Source organism: Nannochloropsis gaditana (assembly GCF_000240725.1).
Source record: "Nannochloropsis gaditana CCMP526 unplaced genomic scaffold scaffold254, whole genome shotgun sequence".
NCBI classification, from domain to species: Eukaryota; class Eustigmatophyceae; order Eustigmatales; family Monodopsidaceae; genus Microchloropsis; species Microchloropsis gaditana.
In genome coordinates this window covers 1-17,582 of record NW_005803699.1, presented here as the reverse complement: position 1 = coordinate 17,582, position 17,582 = coordinate 1, and the positions used below count along the sequence as shown (strand labels likewise).

At 56.2% G+C, this 17,582-nt stretch overlaps 6 protein-coding genes across 6 annotated transcripts; 3 read left to right on the top strand and 3 right to left on the bottom strand.

Annotated features, from left to right (window-relative positions):
* The first annotated feature begins 1,521 nt into the window (after window positions 1–1,521).
* On the top strand, window positions 1,522–3,281 carry NGA_0126900 (esterase lipase thioesterase family protein). Its single transcript, XM_005855231.1, has 3 exons — window positions 1,522–2,391; window positions 2,528–2,635; window positions 2,748–3,281. Exons 1-3 carry the CDS (start codon window positions 1,570–1,572, stop codon window positions 3,024–3,026), a joined length of 1,209 nt encoding a protein of 402 aa, XP_005855293.1. The 5' UTR covers window positions 1,522–1,569; the 3' UTR covers window positions 3,027–3,281.
* Window positions 3,282–3,864: 583 nt separating this feature from the next.
* On the bottom strand, window positions 3,865–5,631 carry NGA_0126200 (sphinganine-1-phosphate aldolase; the record flags this gene model as incomplete). Its single annotated transcript, XM_005855224.1, has 1 exon — window positions 3,865–5,631. One exon carries the CDS (start codon window positions 5,629–5,631, stop codon window positions 3,865–3,867), a length of 1,767 nt encoding a protein of 588 aa, XP_005855286.1.
* A 1,004-nt stretch (window positions 5,632–6,635) lies between these two features.
* TRXB (thioredoxin reductase (NADPH)) lies at window positions 6,636–9,686 on the bottom strand. Its single transcript, XM_005855226.1, has 4 exons — window positions 9,563–9,686; window positions 8,817–9,411; window positions 7,455–8,557; window positions 6,636–7,154 (listed from the first exon to the last, which is right to left on the bottom strand). Exons 3-4 carry the CDS (start codon window positions 8,331–8,333, stop codon window positions 6,945–6,947), a joined length of 1,089 nt encoding a protein of 362 aa, XP_005855288.1. The 5' UTR covers window positions 8,334–8,557; window positions 8,817–9,411; window positions 9,563–9,686; the 3' UTR covers window positions 6,636–6,944.
* A 237-nt stretch (window positions 9,687–9,923) lies between these two features.
* On the bottom strand, window positions 9,924–11,153 carry NGA_0126500 (uncharacterized protein; the record flags this gene model as incomplete). The annotated part of the gene is made up of 2 exons (XM_005855227.1): window positions 9,924–10,484; window positions 10,856–11,153. Coding segments are annotated over 2 exons (780 nt in total), but the record flags the coding sequence as incomplete, so codon positions are not given.
* Window positions 11,154–11,374: 221 nt separating this feature from the next.
* Window positions 11,375–12,569, top strand: RPB11 (DNA-directed RNA polymerase II subunit RPB11; the record flags this gene model as incomplete). Its single annotated transcript, XM_005855232.1, has 4 exons — window positions 11,375–11,597; window positions 11,818–11,853; window positions 12,015–12,228; window positions 12,456–12,569. The coding sequence occupies exons 1-4, from the start codon at window positions 11,581–11,583 to the stop codon at window positions 12,567–12,569; spliced, it is 381 nt and encodes a 126-aa protein (XP_005855294.1). The 5' UTR covers window positions 11,375–11,580.
* Window positions 12,570–15,016: 2,447 nt separating this feature from the next.
* NPLOC4 (nuclear protein localization 4-like protein) lies at window positions 15,017–16,809 on the top strand (the record flags this gene model as incomplete). The annotated part of the gene is made up of 3 exons (XM_005855230.1): window positions 15,017–15,559; window positions 15,833–15,944; window positions 16,061–16,809. The coding sequence occupies exons 1-3, from the start codon at window positions 15,074–15,076 to the stop codon at window positions 16,807–16,809; spliced, it is 1,347 nt and encodes a 448-aa protein (XP_005855292.1). The 5' UTR covers window positions 15,017–15,073.
* Window positions 16,810–17,582: the final 773 nt, after the last annotated feature.

Below are 17,582 nucleotides of genomic sequence, written 5' to 3'. Positions count from 1 at the left end.
AGCTCCATTGTTTAATTAAATGACATGCGCAGCAGCCTGGGTTCGACCCTCTCCTTCCCTGCAACAAACTTATGTCGGTTTTTTAGTATGGCCGGTATGAAGAAAAAAACGGATTCTCCAAAGCAATCCTTCTTGGAAATACACTAGAGGGCTATAAATCGGGACGTGCGCTGATTCCGAAATGATTTACGGTGATTTCTGATATATCATACATGCATTATATTCTTACACCGTTCTTCCCCGCACAGACTAAAGATAGGATAAAAGATTGTATGTCTTTACACAATCACATGGAAATACTTCTTTCTGAAGCAGTAGTACATGTCCCCGCTCATAACTTTGTAAAATTGACGAGAGAAGAGCGGTCGATTTTCCTAAGACTATCAAAAAACTTCGTAAAGAACACCCAACGACAGGTGCCTGCTGTGGGCAAGAGGGAGGAAGGACAGGGAGAGGCGGGAAGGACGGCCCCAATGAATCATTTATATTTTACACACCTCTAGAAGCGATTTGCAGTCGTTCGAGATAGCGTAAAGGCAAGCTTCTCCCTGGAATCCCTCGAAGCCGACGTGCCAGTTCTTTTGAATCATATCCCAGCGGGGCTCTTGAATACGTATGCAAATGTTTCGACAGCACCAGCACTAACAAATGATAAGCGTGAAGCAAAAGGAGACACACAGAGTAACGAAGCAAAGAATAAAATAGAGGCTCGTGAAAGATGGAATGACAGACCGATCTGTACTCCAGGCAGATCGAATGGAAGGACGACCATAACGATGATTACAAAGGACGATATTTGCTTTGCTGTTATCGCTGTTGTGATCGATTTTGCGGGATAAAGTATCGATGCTTGCTTGCCTGTGGTCGAGGGATATCTTATCAAATTTGCTATTTGCTTGGTTTTATGGAACTAAAAATCGATGCTTGCTCGGCTACGATCTATACTTGCTAGGCTGTGATCGATGCTTTTGACTGACTCCGTTGTAAGATACGTCGACAATCTGTTTTGCATCATTAAAACTGCTTTGTTGTTCGCTCCGGCACGAGCTCGATATAAAGGATCAACAAACCGATGACACGTACCAATAGTATGAGGTGGAGAGAGGAGCGCGTCTGCTTCACTTTGTGCGATGCTGCGGGAGCAGACTCGTGTGAATACTCTCATCTATTTTTAGGATCCACTGGTATGACATATGGATCTCGCTCTATTCATAGCTTAAAGGGAGATTTTTTCAAGCATTTGTTGGTGCTATACTTTTTGGCACTACCTGCTTCTTGAAGTGCCCTGCACGATATGAGCTCGCTCCCTGCGATCGCAGGTCGTACCACTATGTTAGTTTGACAAATCATATGCATGGTGTCACTTTCGATCAAAGACTGCCGAAATTGATCATATACGTGAGCAAGCCGATGATGATGGCAAAGAGTGGCTTTTAACGACGTGAACTCCCTCTTTCAGCCCCCCATCCGGACCGATTTCTTAGGCACGTAAACTGAAATTCTCTTCTTACACATTTCTGGATAGATTTGCACCGCTGAAGGCAGAGAAAGCGGGTGGAAAATTCCACCATGGTTCTGGACACTCCGGCACTCCTGGGACTGGTGATCTACGCGATAGTCATCTCGTGGCTGTCTTGGTTATTGTTTCGCATGCTCTTTCCCCCCCACGCTTCTCCTGCCACTCTGCATGTCAGGGACTATGGAGAGGACCGCCGCAAAATTCCTTATGTAGCACCGTGCGCGATACCGGAGCACATTGTTTGTAAAGAGAAATACATCCTTAACTCCCGGGGCATGCTGCTGCATACGTGCGAATGGTGGCCTCAGCACGTCGGTGACAAGCCACGAGCCCTGGTCGTGCAGTGTTGTGGGTTTGCGGACTCTAACACCTTTCTGCCCATGACACGGTCCATTCGCTTGGCTCAGCAGGGCTTTGCGGTGGTAGGGATGGATCCTGAAGGGCATGGGCGGAGTGACGGATTACATGCCTACGTGCCTTCTTTTGCTGCCCTTGTGGAAGACTATTGGCAGTGGTTCACGCGAGACATACGATCCAACTCCGCTTACGCCGGGCTGCCCACTTTCCTCCTCGGGGAGTCGATGGGCGGGAACGTGGTGGTCCAGCTCCTGCTCCGGGACGGGTTGGAACAGACGAATTACTTCCAAGGCGCCATAATGCTTGCGCCCATGCTGGAGGTTTCTCCTCGCATGAAACCCCCCAAGGCTATGGTCACCTTCCTCCGTCATCTCGCGCCTTTCTTGCCCACACTGCCCGTGACCCCTACCAAGGACCTCTTGAGCAAAGCGTTCCGACGTGCGGAAGTTCTGGCCATGGCACAGAAAGCTCCCTACGGCTACAGGCTCAAGCCCAGGCTGGGGACCGCGCTCCAGGTGAGACAAATGGAAGCTTCTAGAAGGTGTTGAAAGTCGCGCGTCGATTTTGTGTGTCTTGGATGAGTCCCTGGCTGGCCCAGCTTGACGTATGTTGCCCTCCTTATCCCTCCCCTAATTTCCTTCCCCCTGCCAGCTCCTGGAGGCCACAGAGCTTGTGACCCAACGTGCCTCCGAGGTGCAACACCCCTACCTCCTCCTCCAAGGGGATTCCGACGTGGTGACGTGCCCGGAGACCGTCAAGGTGAGCAAGAGGAAGCGCTCCCTGCGTGCGGGAGACGGGCCTTGCCAAGCATGCTCAGGGTTCCTGTCCTTTCCTCTCTCGATCTCTACCTTTCCCCGGACGCTACCTGCAGGTGTTTCATGCCAAGTCTGGGAGTCGAGAGAAAGAGCTTAAACTGTACGAGGGTATGTGGCACTCTCTCTTAAGCGGCGAGCTGGAGGAGAACATCGAGACGGTCTATCGGGACATTTTCGCCTGGCTGGACCGCCGCTTGTCGCCAGAGGAGGACGAAAAGCGGCCAGGGAGGGGGCAACAGGAAGGCAATTCAAAGGGTATACTTGTCCAGGATGGGTCAAGAGATGGTGAGGCGCGTAGGCGGAGCGGGCGCCGGACAGGAGAAGCGATGGATTAGTAGAGCCACGGAGCACGGGGACCGGTGGGTAAATGGATGGGTCGCGTGGAGTATATGAGTCTGTAAAAAGCGCCAAATGAGAAGTTTTCAAGAAAGCTTATGGAAAGTGAACGGAAGCGAATCACGTTGTGGGGGCCGAAGAAGCCCCAAGGCGCCCGCAATGATTGTATAGAAAGACAAGGCGCCTCCTGGCCGACCAACTACTTTGTCTCCCTGTACATTAAGCTCTCCTTCGATCATTCATTCCCGCAAATAGGGCATGAAGATATATTCAAATAAGATTGAGTTTCTCCTATCGCATCCTGTGGGGCATTGTCGGACAAAAGCATTAAGCATGGGCCTGAAGATCCAGGGTAGGGAATACGAAGACTTTTGGGGAGAGGTAGATCAGAGGTAGGAAGCGCCCCCCCCCTCATACCTCAATATTTAGGCGGTAGGAGGCATTCACGAGATAATTTTCATGACGAGCTAGTAATAATCAGGCTGGCTCAAAGGGCGGGCCTGAGGAAAAATAAAGCAAAGCGGGAAAAGATCGCAGGCAAGAAGCATGCGTCGCAAATTAATTTCCTGAAATCGGGTGCTCAGGTCACAAATATGAAATCGGAACTCAATGCAAACGCACAACGATTCCATCGAAGCTCTACACATCCTTAATCAGCCCTCTCCATCCGCACCACCTTGCCAGCCCCGTAGAGCCCCCTACGAGCTATGCGTGACTTCCGCTCCTCTGGGAAGATCTTTGGGTATATACGCTCCGAATTTATAGCTGCCCACGCAATCCTGCTCCGTTCATTGCCCCCTCCTACATCCATCGATAGGTGGGGCCCAGAGCTCATTCTCACGATTTCAACACGCAGTCTGTGTATGTTCCCAGCATTTCATTCACGGGACCAGCCGGCAAAGTGGCCGCCATGCCGTAAATGGCCGCATTCCCCTTTATCGAGCCCTTATCTTTCTCCGTCTTTCCCTCTCTTATCTCTTCAAGAGCCTCGCCAGCTGCCTCTCTCAAGTCCTGTATGAAGCTTTCCTCCCGCCCCACGTGCCGCAGAGTGCAGCAGAGATGCAGCCCGGGTGGAGACTGCAAACTGTTCAGATTCCATCCCTTTTTACTCATGCGGTCACCGACACCGTAGATATCCAAGCCATTCGTTCCTCCCACGCAAACGATCATCGCCGGGGCCGTGCCCAACAAGCGGATGCCTGGGATTCCTTCCCGCACACCCTGCGCGATCCTTCTGGCGGTGCGCAAGACCGCTCCAGCCCGCTCTATGTATCCAGATTCCCCCACATGCATCAGGGCTGCCCAACAGGCGGCACTCAAAGCCCCAGGGCGCGATCCTGCCAGGGTTGGTGTCACGTACAGACCCCCTGTCCAGGACGGGAAGCAGAAGTACTGGTAGCGACGCACGGCCTTGCTCCGGTAACAGAGCACCGAGGTGCCTTTGGCCGCGTAGCCGTACTTATGGGTGTCGATGCTCATGGAGGTGACTCCGGGCAGTGCAAAATCGACGGTGGGGAGGTCGGAAAAACCGGCGCGGCGGGCAAAGGGAAGGATGAACCCCCCCAGGCAACAGTCCACGTGCACGCTGACCCCGTACTTCCCGCCCAGGCGGGAGACTCCGGCAACGTCGTCGATCGCGCCCTGAGCAAATGTGGGCGCACTCGCGTAGAGCAGGACGGTGGAGGCGGTGATCGCAGCCTCCATGGCGCTCAGGTCTAGTTGGTAGGTGGTCTGGTCCATGGGCACGAGGATGAGGCGCAATCCCATCAGGTCCGCGGCTTTGTGCACCGCCGCGTGGGCAGAGACGCAGGCGACAATCTCCCCCTCCGCCTTTCCGACCCCCTTCTCCGCCCAGGCCCGGTCTCGGCTCGCCTTGACGGCCAAGAGGATCGATTCCGTCCCGCCTGACGTCAAACACCCCACCACGTCCGGGTCCCCCCCGTCCACGAGCCGGCAGACCATCCCGCACACCTCGCTCTCGAACTTCATCACGCTCGGCCACAGGTCGGGGTGCAGGGGGTTTGCCAAGGCGTACAAGGCAACCGCGCGGCCCATCAAGTTCCCCACTGCCTCCTCTCCCCCATAGACCGCCCCGGACACCCACCCGTCCTTCCACTTCCTCTCCTCTTTGGCCACGAAGCCCTCCATCTCCCGGAGGAGAGCCTCGGCCGCCAGCCCTTCCGTGGGCAGGGAACGCCTCCCTCCCCCCGTGTAACTGCCCTTGTTCCAGCCTGGGGGCCTCAGCGAACGCTCCAGGGAGGCCTCCAGAGCACGCGTCTCTGCCTCCAGTTTTCTTCGCACGGGCCCCGCCTGCCGTATGGCGTTAAAGACGACACCTTTTACACGCGAGTTCAGTGTGTGCCATTGGAGACGACGGAGGTGGCGGACAGCCTGAATGGTGTTGTACAAGATCAGTAGAGCGAGGATGTCGTGGAAAAGGGTGAGGTAGGGGGTGTACTGGGGCCCAAGGGGGCTAGGGGAGAGGATAAACAGGAGGCGAGAAAGGAGGGAGGGTGGAAGCGCGATCGTGTGGACCGTTGAAGAGTTAAAATTGTGGACTTCAGAGAATGCGGGTGCGAAGGCGCTTTTAATGCGTAGAACCATTGCGGCAAAACCAACTATAGGCAGGAAAAAATGGCCCCGGAGCCACTGGTAGTAGATAGAATCACGCTGTAGAAGTAGAGCCCGACGTGTAAGCATTAGACGGGTATAGATATGTGAGGTATAGGGTTACAGATCGTCACGGCCATGTGATGGGGCACAACAGCGAAAGCGAGAGAATACAGAAAGAGAAAAAGAGAGCGAAAGAAAGCAAGTGAAACAAAAGGGAGGCACCGTAGGGAGGGAAATGGGATCATCAGAAACACTGAATATCAGCGAATGATGCAGCGCCGAGAAATAGACACAAAGTCGTAAGCACTTCAAACACTTTTTTATCAGGAAATAATTCTAAAAGAATGTATGGATATACACTTGGGTGAATCAATTTCTATCTCGCCATGTAGAACGGAGGTGCAGTCCTTCATGTATAACTACACGTTCAATCACTTACCATGACTGCTAGCCCCGAAACAGCAATGAGAAGCTTCAAAAGATCATAAGCACGCTTTACATCCTCCATGGTGATTAGGTACTAGATGATGAACGTATAAGTTGCGTGGATGGGAGGTGAGAGTTGTGGTGCCACGGCGGTATTCGTCACTTGAAGTTTTCCTTCGGGGGCATACGCGGGGGGTACGCAATACGAAAGCAATCGAGGCAAACTAAGCACCGCGTCCTCTACCGTACTGAAACCGCTAATAGGTATGCATCTTTATGAGCTATTCATAAACACAGGAATAATTATTTCTAAGCGGATTATACGAAGACAAAGGAGGTAACGCGATGGCGGCTATCTGCATGCCTGTCGAGCTCGGGCGTGAAGTATGCCCAATTCCCTCAACGTAGCTCATATTTGTCTCATGCTGAAGGGGCAAATTCATGTATCGATACATTCCAAAATGCACATCTTTGCTTTGTTGCTAAGCCATGTAAATTCAAAAGGCTGAGATGGGAACTGAACAAATATCGCGCCGGAAAGCTGAAATAAATTACACAGCATGATTGTTCTCGGTGTTGGTAATTTCGCATCCTTTTTTGACTTTCAAACGGGCTCGCCTATGAAAGGAGCCTTGCAATAGATCAGTCTTACGTTGGAATTCTTAAGTAAATCAGGCTTTTCGTGTGTAACGCTAAAATCGTTCGCTAACTTGTACGCATTTGAGTAGTCTGCATCAAGATGGCCTCATCTACACAGGGCCGCCGTCTGCGCCGTCGCAGCGACTGAACCACGATTTTTTCCTCCCCTTGCCTTTCTCGTTCCGTTGTATTTCCATTCGACCCTGTTACCTATTTCATCGTTGTCATTTACCTCGTGCTCACTCATGCCCCCCCAGCGCCTCTTCGATCTGCGCCTTGTACTCGCTCCCCTTCTTCACCCCCCTCAGAGTCACCACTTCCTCCCCCTCGGCCCGATTCTTCAGATTGACCAGCTGCACGGTCGGGGTCCCGGCCACGGAGGACTGCAACGTCAGGTCTGGATGTTCCTCGATGTCGATTTCTACAAAATGAACCCGCCCTTCATATTCCTGTGGGAAGATGGGTAGGCAACGGAGGAGGTGAGCACGGTCTGCGCCACGAGAGGGGGAAGAATTGACCTCGCAAGCAGGAGAGATATGGGGGCACAAAACGAGGCGGAAATGTCGAGGGAGAGAGAAGATGGGACGGGTACCAGGGGGAAATCTGGCTGAAAGAATAATCGGACAAGAAAGCCGAGCATTGCGCGGGTATGGCCGGAGAGGACAAGACCGGAAGCGGGCACCGAGAGCATGCCTGAGCCCACGATCTGAGGCCGCAGGGCCCGACCGGGTCGTCCGAGGCCCACGCACCTTCAACACCCGGCCAAGAATCGGCTTCAGGATCCGGCAGGGCCCGCAAGTCTTGCTCATGAACATGATCAGGATAGGCTTGCCGCTCGAGGCCAGGAGGGACTGCAAGGCCGCCTCTCCCTTGTGGTATGTGTCGGTGGCGTCGTCTTCGGCGGCAGCCGCGAGGCTGCGCATGCCGGTGCCACTCCCACCTCTACTCCCACTCCCACTGTTGCTGTCGCTTGGTATGGCAGTGGCCTCTGTCTGCTTTTCTCTCGGCTCTTGGACCGCCTTCTCCCCGCCCCTGTCTCCTGCCCCCTTTTTCCTCTCCACGTCGTCCTTAGGCTGGTGCACTTCCCTTAGCAGCCCTTCCCCCGACAGATACCTCTCGGCTGCCAGGGCAGCCATGCAGCCTGAGCCCGCTGCGGTCACGGCCTGGCGCCAGTGCGGGTCCTGAACGTCGCCTGCCGCAAAGACGCCGGACAAAGAGGTGGTGGGTGTTCCGGGGGCCACACGAACGTAGCCTTTCTCGTCCACATCCAAAAATTGCGCGAACAAGGCCGTGTTCGGGTCGTGTCCGATGGCGTAGAACAAACCACGGACCGCCAGGCTCTTCATTACCTCTGTCTTCCCCTCCGTCGTGGCCACTTGCACCGCGGTCACGGGGCTCTTCAGGAAGGGCACCTCCGGGTCGTCGCCCGACACGTCCACGACGCGCGTGTTGTAATGCACCAAGATCTTCCTGTTCGCCAACACCCGGTCCTGGAGGGCCCGGGACGCCCGCATGCTCTCCCCTCGGACCAAAAGATGGATCTCCGGCGAGTACTTGGTCAGGTACACCGCCTCTTCGGCCGCGCTGTCTCCCCCCCCCACCACAGCCAGGGGTTCTCCGCTGAACATGGGGGCGGCGCCGTCGCAGATGGCGCACGCCGTGATCCCCTTTGACCAATACCTCTCCTCGTTCGGGAGCCGGAGGCGTTTGGCCACGGCCCCCGTGGCGATAATGACGGAATGCGCCGTCACGCACCGTCCGTTCGCCCCGTCACGGAAAAAGGGCGAGAAGACAGGTCCACGCTTACCACGTCGTCACTCTCCAGCTCCGCCCCCATCTGGCCGCTTGTTTCCTGTCCAGAAAGGGCAATCGAGCGGTGAATAAGCAGGGATTACGGCGGGAGCAAAAAAGAGGTCCTGGGTTCGATTCTCTTCTCCCTCCCTCCCTCTCTCCCTTCCTCCCTCCCTCCCTCTCTCCCTTCCTCCCTCCCCCTCTCCCTCCCTTCCTCCCTCCTTTCCTCCAGCTTCTCCTTCACCCATCCTTCCCCCACCGCTGCTCCACGCTCCACCAGCCCGCCTTCGCCCTCCCTGGACACCGAAGCCCCCCGTTACCTCATATTCATCATCAAGTCTGGTCCCAATATCCCGTCCGGAAAGCCCGGGAAATTCTCCACGTCCGTGGTGGCCATCAATTGTCCCCCGGTGGAGGACGCGCCCTCGAAGATCACGGGTTTTAAATTTGCTCGAGCGCAATAAATTGCGGCGGTGTACCCTGCAGGGCCTGATCCTACTATGACCACATTCTCAGCCGCCTTATCTGCCGTCAGGTCTCCCGCCAGCTCCGCGGCGGTTGCCCAGAGGGGGAAGGAAATGCGCGTGGGCTGGGGGAGGTGTCTCAGAGCATGAAACAAGCCGACGCCACAAGAGGAAGGGCAGAATTTGGAGGAAGTTGGCGAGGGGGAGAGGTAATAGGTAGAGAGGGGCGTGGACGGAGTCGATGTTGGCGACATGGTGGGAAGAGAGACTGGAAATGAAGACGGGCGACCTGCACCCCTTAAAATTTGCCGGTGTATACCGAGGAAACCGGCGGAACGGTCACGTTGTTCAACGAACCGATGAAAATTATGTCGAGCATCGACATATGCGTGATGGTGGAGGAAAAGGGCCAGGGAAATGGACAAGAAAATGAACTTGACCATAGGGGCGCCTGTCAAGGAGATGTGCGGCGTGGAGGATGAGATAGATAAGAAGGAGGAGAAATCTGGACTGTCAGCATTCAATAGCAAATTGAAGTATGCTGCCAAACTATTGAATAGCTTTGGCAAGAGATTCAATAAAAAATGTCTGGCAACTCGCACCTGGTGATACCGCCGCTGTAGCTTTTGATAACGCCGTCTCAAACAGCCCCCGTTGTCGATAAAGCAGCAAAACGAGCGAGGGGGCAGATGATACGGGAAAAACCGCACTTTTGGCGTCAATCTGCTCTTTTATACGTGGATACGTGTTCATCCACGTAGGTGAAAACGTGAGTACTTCGAAGAGAAGGTGAAGTCAAAAACGGACTGACCATGGTCGTGGGTGGTGGAGGCAACGGGTTGAACCCTCCGCAGGGGAAGAATTAACAGCTCGGATCGCGGCGCAATCGCATACATCATTACACGCAAAGTTATTGGGTAAAAAGGGAGGGAAAAATGCCTTTTTCTACCTGTCTGCCATTTTTGGGTGTGTCGGTCATTAATTCTTCTGGTCTGCGTATTTACTTCGCCTTTTCAAATGCCTTGGTCAGGCAGCTTCCTCCTTACCCCCCCGGGGTGACTGTGGAGGCTTTAGGGATCACTTGCGCCACCACCTCCGCCAATATTAGCAGGGCGATCGCAGCCCATGTGACCTTCGTCATTGTATCAAAATATGCTGGTGCGCCTTTAGTCGCCTGTTTTGCCTTTTCTTTCTGCTTCATTTCTTCCAGCTCTCGCGGCATCAGGATACCGGGCTTTCCGCCCGTACTGCCCGTGTCAGGCCCTACAGCTTTCCCACTTTTGAGCATTTTCAAGTCCTCAAGACGAGGCAGTGCGGACTTGCGTTCGTCTACGATCAGCTCCTCCAGGCTCGCATCGTAGGAAGACGGGCTTGGTAACGCCGAGGGGGAGGAGGGAGAGGAGGCGCCCCCTTGCTTGCGCCGTCGACGTTTCGAGCGTTTATTCTTTTCGTCCGATTGGCTGTTGCTGCTCGATGAGCTGTGTAGACGAGATAGCTGCGGCGCATGGGGCCAGTTCTGGGGAGCTAGGGGCACGAGACGGAGGGGATGACGGAGAGGAGTAAGTCAGGCCTACTATTAGCGCATTCGAGAGACCGGAAAACATACATGACCGGCCTACTATTAGCGCATTCGAGAGACCGGAACACATACATGACCATTGAGGGGTCCAGATACGCACATATAGCATTTATCATGTCTTCATGTCCTGAATTAATGGATATCATATGCGAACAAACTCCTGAGAAGGTCCTCCGTTCCTGCTACGTCATGGCCTTCCTGCCCCGTCCGAAAATAGGTGCCCGCTGTCTTAAGCCATCTTCTCAGAAATTCAAAAGGGAAAAGGCAACAGAGAAAGCAAGTATAGGACATGCTTTAATCGTCTCTCTGGTCGTACCTGTGATGGGGTCGACGAGGAATGACGAATCAACCAGGCCATGGTGCTCGCGACGTGTATAAGACAAAGGGGACAAAGGAGGGACGAAGGCGGAGACGCACACGATGCTATTGAATATGGAGGAAACAACAGCGAGGAAAAACAAGGCGTGCAAAGATCGCGCCATGGCTTGTGGGACGCCACGTCGCAATTTTGTGGTGTGATGAAGAAGAAAGAAGGTATCTGCTCCTTGTTCTCGGAAGCCACGGCAAAATGCAACGCAGTCCTCAAAAATGAAGCAAAGCCTTAACACCTGTTGTACATTACAAGAAGGAAAAAAATGAAAAGTGAGAGCACCATGTGGGTAAAGGGTGGTTCGACGCGGTCTAGAAAGACAAAAAAGCACGCGGGCGCAGCCACCGTGCAAATGTCCCTTCGAAAGAAGCGACACACCATGACAGCCAGAGGCCGTTTGGGGGGACGACCGGAATTTTTAATAAACACATCAGCATTTGCAATGTCATTTCCCTGAATACCGTCACAATCTGTTCGACATGCAAAGTTGACCAGGCTAATTAGGGTTGCTTTTTTCTTCACGTCCATCCTTTTCCTTCTTGGCAACTACAGCTCCTAGTGAGTAGCAGCGTTAGTCTGGTTCTCACCACCTTGGGGTAGAGAGGCTCCTGCAGCATTCCAAAGCGCTTTCTCCACCATCCAGGCCTTGAGAATACAACCAGTGTTACAGCATGAATGAGCCCAAACGGTACGCGAACTGGAAAGCGAGGTCTTACCCCGTGTTCGATGGAGGACGGACATCGTGGTGTTTAGAGGACCCGCAACAGCGCATTGAATGGCCTGTGGCACGTAGTTATTGGACCCTAGTCTACGTATACCTTTCTATTCCCTCATGTTGCGCGGCGTCATTACGAATTTGCGACACTCACCGCCGATGCACCACTCACAAACATACACGCCTTGTACAGAGCTGACTCCTACCGCTTGTCCGAGGGCGAAAAGAAGTACGTGGGGGGGTCGTAGCTATCTTGGATAGAGTTTTTCATCAATTTAATGTAAAGCATGTATGTGTCGCACTGAGCGAAGGGAGTGGAATGCGGCGCCGGTTCAATAAGTACTCCACGCCGAGGAAGTCATGTACGCCTCCCTGTCTCCTTGCTTTCAGGTGCGAATGGAAAGACAGCGCGAATGAAAAAATGGCGAACTCAGGCACCCTTGTCATTAACAAGGAGGACCACACGATGGGAAACCTGATCCGGATGCAGCTTCTGAGGGACAAACAGGTGAAGTTCGCGGGGTACATTCACCCGCATCCCTTGATCCATAAGATCGAGCTGCGAGTACAGACCCTGGACAGGGCGCTCTCTACGCCCATGCAGGTAGGGAATGAGGGAGTGAGGGAGGACTTGGGGGGAAGAAGGTGGACGGACGGGAGGCAGGACGGCTTAGGGGTGCCTGGTGAGCAAGACGGACGCTTCCTGCGGGCCCCGGTTGTCTGGCCCCTGGCCTCCTGCCTCCCAACGCATCTCTTTCCCTTCCCCTCTTTCTTTTTTTCTCTTTCCTGCGTCCCACCCACCTCCTTTCCATGGTCCCCGCGCGGGTCCAGGCCCTGGAGAACGCCCTCTCCGATCTCAACCAAGAATTTACAGGGCTCAAGGCTCGCTTCCAACAGGAAGTCCGACGGGTGCAGGCGGAGCAGGCGGATAGGGAGTACAGATAGAAGCAAGGAGAGGGGAAGTGAGGGGGGGGAGCGAGGGACTTGTAAACAGGCACACGCACAAATGGCATTTAAATGCCCGTTTTTCGATTCAAAGCAAGAGACAACGATACTTGAGAGGAATTTGTTGGGTGTTTTAGGCGATACTTTCCAGAAGCATTGTCGCCTGGTGCTTTGTTTCGTCGCGGTTTCTCGGAGGCGCAAGAGGAGGAGCACCCGGCGGGCCTATCCACCCTCCAGGCCTCTCCCCTCACCTCACCCCCACCTCTCCTCCCGCCCCGCCTACCCCTTCCCTCCTCCCCCCCCGTTGCCCCCACCTCGTTCACCACGCGGTCTATCTCCATCCGGACGGGCAGCAAGGCCGCCGCCACCATGTAGGCCTGGGCGTGGCCCTGCACCGGGGAGGCTGCGGCCTGGAGCCCCCGCAATACCCGGAGGAAGAGGGCGGGGAGGCGCAGTGCGTCGTAGAGGCCTGGTAAGGCTTTGCGCAGGGGCCGTTGAGAGGCGGCCGTGAGAAGGAGGTGGGCGAGGGTCTCGGTCGTGGGAGGGGGGGAGGGGAGGGGGAGGGCCAGTGCTCGGGTGCGGCTCCTGGTGCCAGGGGGGAGGGAAGGGGGAAGGGCGGGGGGCGTTGAGCCACGGGTGCTGCTACTATGCTGGCTGCCATTGGTGTCGGCGGGAGACAAGGGCATGGTGGCGGTGTTTGTGGGTGCCTCTGTCCCCGAAGGCCGCGTGGTCCGACCGGCCGGGGCGTCGGCTTCCAAATGGGCCAGAGGCGAGGCGAAGACAGCCGGTGTCCCCTCGATGGATATAGGCCGAGGGGATCGTGGATGTGGGGCCTCTGGGCGAGGGGCCGGGAGGTGCCGGCGGCGCGTTCGAAGGGAATAGGGAGGCGGGGGTGGGGACGGGATGGGGGGGGGGAGAAGGCCGTTCCTGGAGGGGGGAGGGTGGCTGCTGCCGTCGAGGCTAGGAGGGAGAGCGTCGGAGGCCTTAACGACGGGTGGAGCGGAGTGGGTGGCGTCTCTGTCATGGGAGCGTGGGCTGTTGCTGTCAGGGTCACTGGGGCCATCGCCGCAGGGGAGGGGGTTGCTCTGGCAGTCGAGACTGGCCGTGCTCAGCGACGAAGAGAGGTCATCCGAGTGAGCCGCGCCTGTCGCGGGAAATTGTTGGGCACGCGGCTCTCGGCCTTGGTGGTGGGAGGGCGGGGAGGGGGAGGGGGAGGGGGAGGGAGGGAGAGAGGAAGGGAAGACGAAGCCAAGGGGGAGGTTGGGGCACGGGCGGTTGCTGGGCCGTGGGGCCCGATGGACGTGCGCCAACGTGCGGGAAAGGCGGCAAGCTTCGTTCTGACCAGTCTCCCAGCCCCCCGCCGTGTTTGTCTCAATCGCAAGGCCTAGGTCCCCTACCCCTGCTTCGATCCCTCCCTTCACTTCTCCCTCGGTTCCTGCCTGGGGCCGGCCTGTTGCCCCCGCACTTTTTCCACTGGACCCTCGATAACTGCCAGGGACGCAGCAGGATGCTGCACAGACAATTTAAAAGCTGTGCGTGCAGCCAACCGTTGTAGTGGTTGCCTCGTGTCGTGCTGCGCCTTGCTCAGACTTCCGTCCCCGCCCATGCCGCCGGGCACCATCATCAACCGCTCAACCTGTTCTCGCATTTTGTGTCGTCGCCTTCGTTCTCTCCTTCTTCTTCTGCTTCCTTCCCCCGCTCCTCGATTCTCCTGTGTCTTCTTACTCGCCGGCAAGTGAGGCATGGAGGTCGATTTTTTAATAGACCATTTTTGGGCCACCATTTTCATTCGCAGGCCACGCCCGTGGTTGGAGCCCCGATGTGCATGAGCTTTGAGTCTCATGATGCACTCGAGGCTCTCCGACAATTTAACCCCACCTCTGACGCTTTGCGCGGATGGGTGTCCTCTTTGGCCGGCTCGCTCGTCAGGTCAGGGAGATAGTATCATAGGCGTCTGCAGTGCTGTTTCGGATGCATGCACAATTGAGAAGGGAAGAGCCATCTTCGTGAGCCCAACAATTCTTCTTAATTTTTACTAGCTAATCATTCGAGGTACAAGGGATAATAAGTCTTGCATCAACGCAGCCATCAGTGAAAAAGTTATTTCGAGCACTGATCAATGCATCGGTCGATATGATAATTGCAGCAATTGAGTTGGCGTCTTCTTCCAGTCAAAGAAAGGCTCTTCATAGCCCATACCCGCTGTCATGCCCTTCTTTGCACGCAATACACGGGCATGTAAAGCATTTGGAGCGTCTCGAGGCCATTGACTCCAAAAGGACGGTCAGACCTCGTCTCGCGCTGGGATTTTTTACATTTGATGGTATCGCCAAGAAAAAACGAGGAAGCTGCGACGGGGGCAACAGCCGACCTCTGCCCTGACGGTGTAAAAGCCTTCCTTGCTAATTGCATGCTGAGACATACATAACCATCACGTTCATGGATGCACAGGGACGAAATTGTACAGGCTCTATCGTTCTCCGGATTTTTGAACCGCAGGCGGCATGCTCCTGCGCGTGCGAAGCAAAATGGGCACATGGCGTGTGGAAGGCGTGGAGCCAGGTACGACAATAAAGGCACTCCGCAGCCGCATTTTATCGGAGCATGGCGTCTCTCCACACCCTTCCCAGATTTTTAGCCTTGATCCGGCAGGGAAGCGGGTGATGGACGACGAACAGACGGTGAAATCGTTCAATTTGCAGCATGGCGATCTGGTGCATTTGGCCATCCGAGAGGAGGATTGTGCGCATGAGGCTGGGAAGAAAATTGCAGCCGATGGAAGTATTGTGAATAAGACACATTTGGAGGCGTCGCGTGTGAAAGGTTTTCGACCGGGGATGATGTCCTTGCGTAGCATGAAAATGCATTGGACACTCACTGATTTTGTGGAGCTTGACGCTCAATTCGAGTACAAGATCAAGGCTCAAAAGAACGAGACCCCATGGTGCACTAAAGCCATCATGGAACCAATCTGCGGCAACGACTTTCAGGTATGCTTGTGCCCGTGCCATTCTTTTGTCCCAATCATTCTTTCTGCTCCCCCCGCTGCGTCCTCCCTGGAGCTACCAGCGTGCTGTTACCCCGCCCCCTTCTTGTTTCCCTCCCTCGCTCCCTCCTCCCGTCTCTGCCGCCACTCCTTCCCGCTCTTTCGTTCCACCCATCTTTCCCATGCGTCCGCTTTGCTCCATGCCCGCGCCTCGAGCCTTCTCACGCATCGTGGGCACTGACGGGCATGCCCCTCCCTGTCCCATTTCCCCCCCCAGTCTTACATGCGCCGCGTGGGGTTCAACCAGTGCCGCATGGGCTACCTCTATGGCCAGTTCACCGAAGCGAAGGAGGCGAAGGTGGAAGTGTTGTACGAACCACCTCAAGAAAGTAAGGCACCCCGAGCGGCGGGGCGGGGGGGAGTAGCCCCAATGAAGAAGCCTCCTCTCCGCACGAGCATGGCCCTCACCGCTCTCCTTCTCCTTTCCCCTGCCCCGGCTATCCAGGCACGCACGAAGGCTTCGAGCTGTTGGAAGACCCTCGGGCCGAGAAAGTGGAGGCCTTGGCCGCCGCCTTGGGCCTGGTCCGAGTCGGATGGATCTTTGCGCACCCTCCCCGGGAGGAAGGCTTCGTCTTCTCGGGCTTGGAGGTGATGCAGGCTGCCATGGGCCAATTGGAGGCGGCAGACGGGGTGAAGGAGACGCCGTTCGTGACGGTGCGGGTCTCCCTGGCCCCGGTGGAGAAGGCAGGGGGCGAGGACGGGAAGGAGGGCGGGAAGGAGGAAGTAGCGACGGTGGCGCATTTCGACGCCTTCCAGGTAAGCCTCCAGTGCATGGAGATGGTGGCCGAAGGCGCGATCGAGCCGGGGCCGGAGCCCGGGGCCATGCTCGTCAACGAATCCTTCACCGCCATTGTGGAGGGAAAACCCGCGCCCACGGTGGATGTGAATTTTTTCCTGGTCAACGTGCCCGTGGGGAGCGCGGAGAGCAGCCTTCTCACCCACCGCTTCCCCAAGGCCAACCGCTTGGACGAGCTTCCGAGTGCCGCCGCCATGGCGGCCCAGCTGGGGGAGGCCGGGAAGGCGGGGTGGCGTTTCATCGACTTGATGAGCGACTTCCACCTGCTCTTGTTCCTGACCGACTTTTTGGGCATGGAGGAGGTCGCGGTCCTGTGTCGGAGCGTGCGGGAGAAGGAGACGGTGCCCTTGGGGGCGGGGCACGTGGACTTGCTCCGGGCGATCGCGGGGATGGAGTAGAGAGGGAGGGAGGGAAGGAGGGAGGGCGGGCGGGCGAACAGTAGAAAGGAGGGGAGACGAACACCGCAAGAAATGAAAGATATTAACGCGCATTGCCTTAATCGTAGCATACATTGCCTGCAAGTCTTTCTTTCACCCCTCGCCCCTCCGTCCCCGCCTCCGTAGCCCATGTTCACAGCACATCCAGGCTCCCTATGTTCCCTAGAGGCCATCCGACAGGCACACCATACCACTTCCCCCTCCGTTTTCCCGCTTCTCAGTACCTCCTCCCTCCTCGCTCCCTGCTCCGACTCCGGCTCCGGCTTCTCCTCTCCCTTCCCCGGCCATAGTGCTCGTCGCGCCCGCCATAACGGTCCCGGTCTTTCCCAAACTCCCTTCCGTAATCCCTCCCTCCCCCCCCCCCCGCTCCCGTCCTCGACCCCGGCTCCGGCTCCTGCTTCGACTCCGGCCCGACCGACGTTCCCGCTCCCGCTCGCGGCTCAAACTCCGCCCTCTCCTGCCCTCCCTCCCTCCCTCCCTCCCTCCCTCCCTCCTTCCCTGCTTCATTCTCCGCTCCTGGATCTCCTTCAGTTTCTCCCGCAAAAGGACGTAGCCCAGGTGCAGTTTCCCGCCAAAATGATCGGCGAGTCGCTTGTCATTGTCGGTGATGGACAGGAATGCGCCGCAGACGTCGCAGACACGCAAGCGGGCATTGGGGTCCGCGCTACTGGGGATGGCGGTGGGAGGCGGGGAGGGGCGGGGAGGGGCGGGGAGGAAGGGGAGGAGGGGCCGGA

What these genes read in the sequence shown, in the direction of transcription:
- NGA_0126900 (XM_005855231.1), top strand. Translation starts at nt 1,570, where the DNA reads ATGGTTCTGGACACTCCGGCACTCCTGGGACTGGTGATCTACGCGATA. An exon ending in GGCTGGGGACCGCGCTCCAG is followed by an intron (nt 2,392 to 2,527) that starts GTGAGACAAATG and finishes TCCCCCTGCCAG; the next exon opens with CTCCTGGAGGCCACAGAGCT. An exon ending in CGTGCCCGGAGACCGTCAAG is followed by an intron (nt 2,636 to 2,747) that starts GTGAGCAAGAGG and finishes CGCTACCTGCAG; the next exon opens with GTGTTTCATGCCAAGTCTGG.
- TRXB (XM_005855226.1), bottom strand. Translation starts at nt 8,333, where the DNA reads ATGTTCAGCGGAGAACCCCTGGCTGTGGTGGGGGGGGGAGACAGCGCG. An exon ending in TTCTTGGCCGGGTGTTGAAG is followed by an intron (nt 7,155 to 7,454) that starts GTGCGTGGGCCT and finishes ATCTTCCCACAG; the next exon opens with GAATATGAAGGGCGGGTTCA.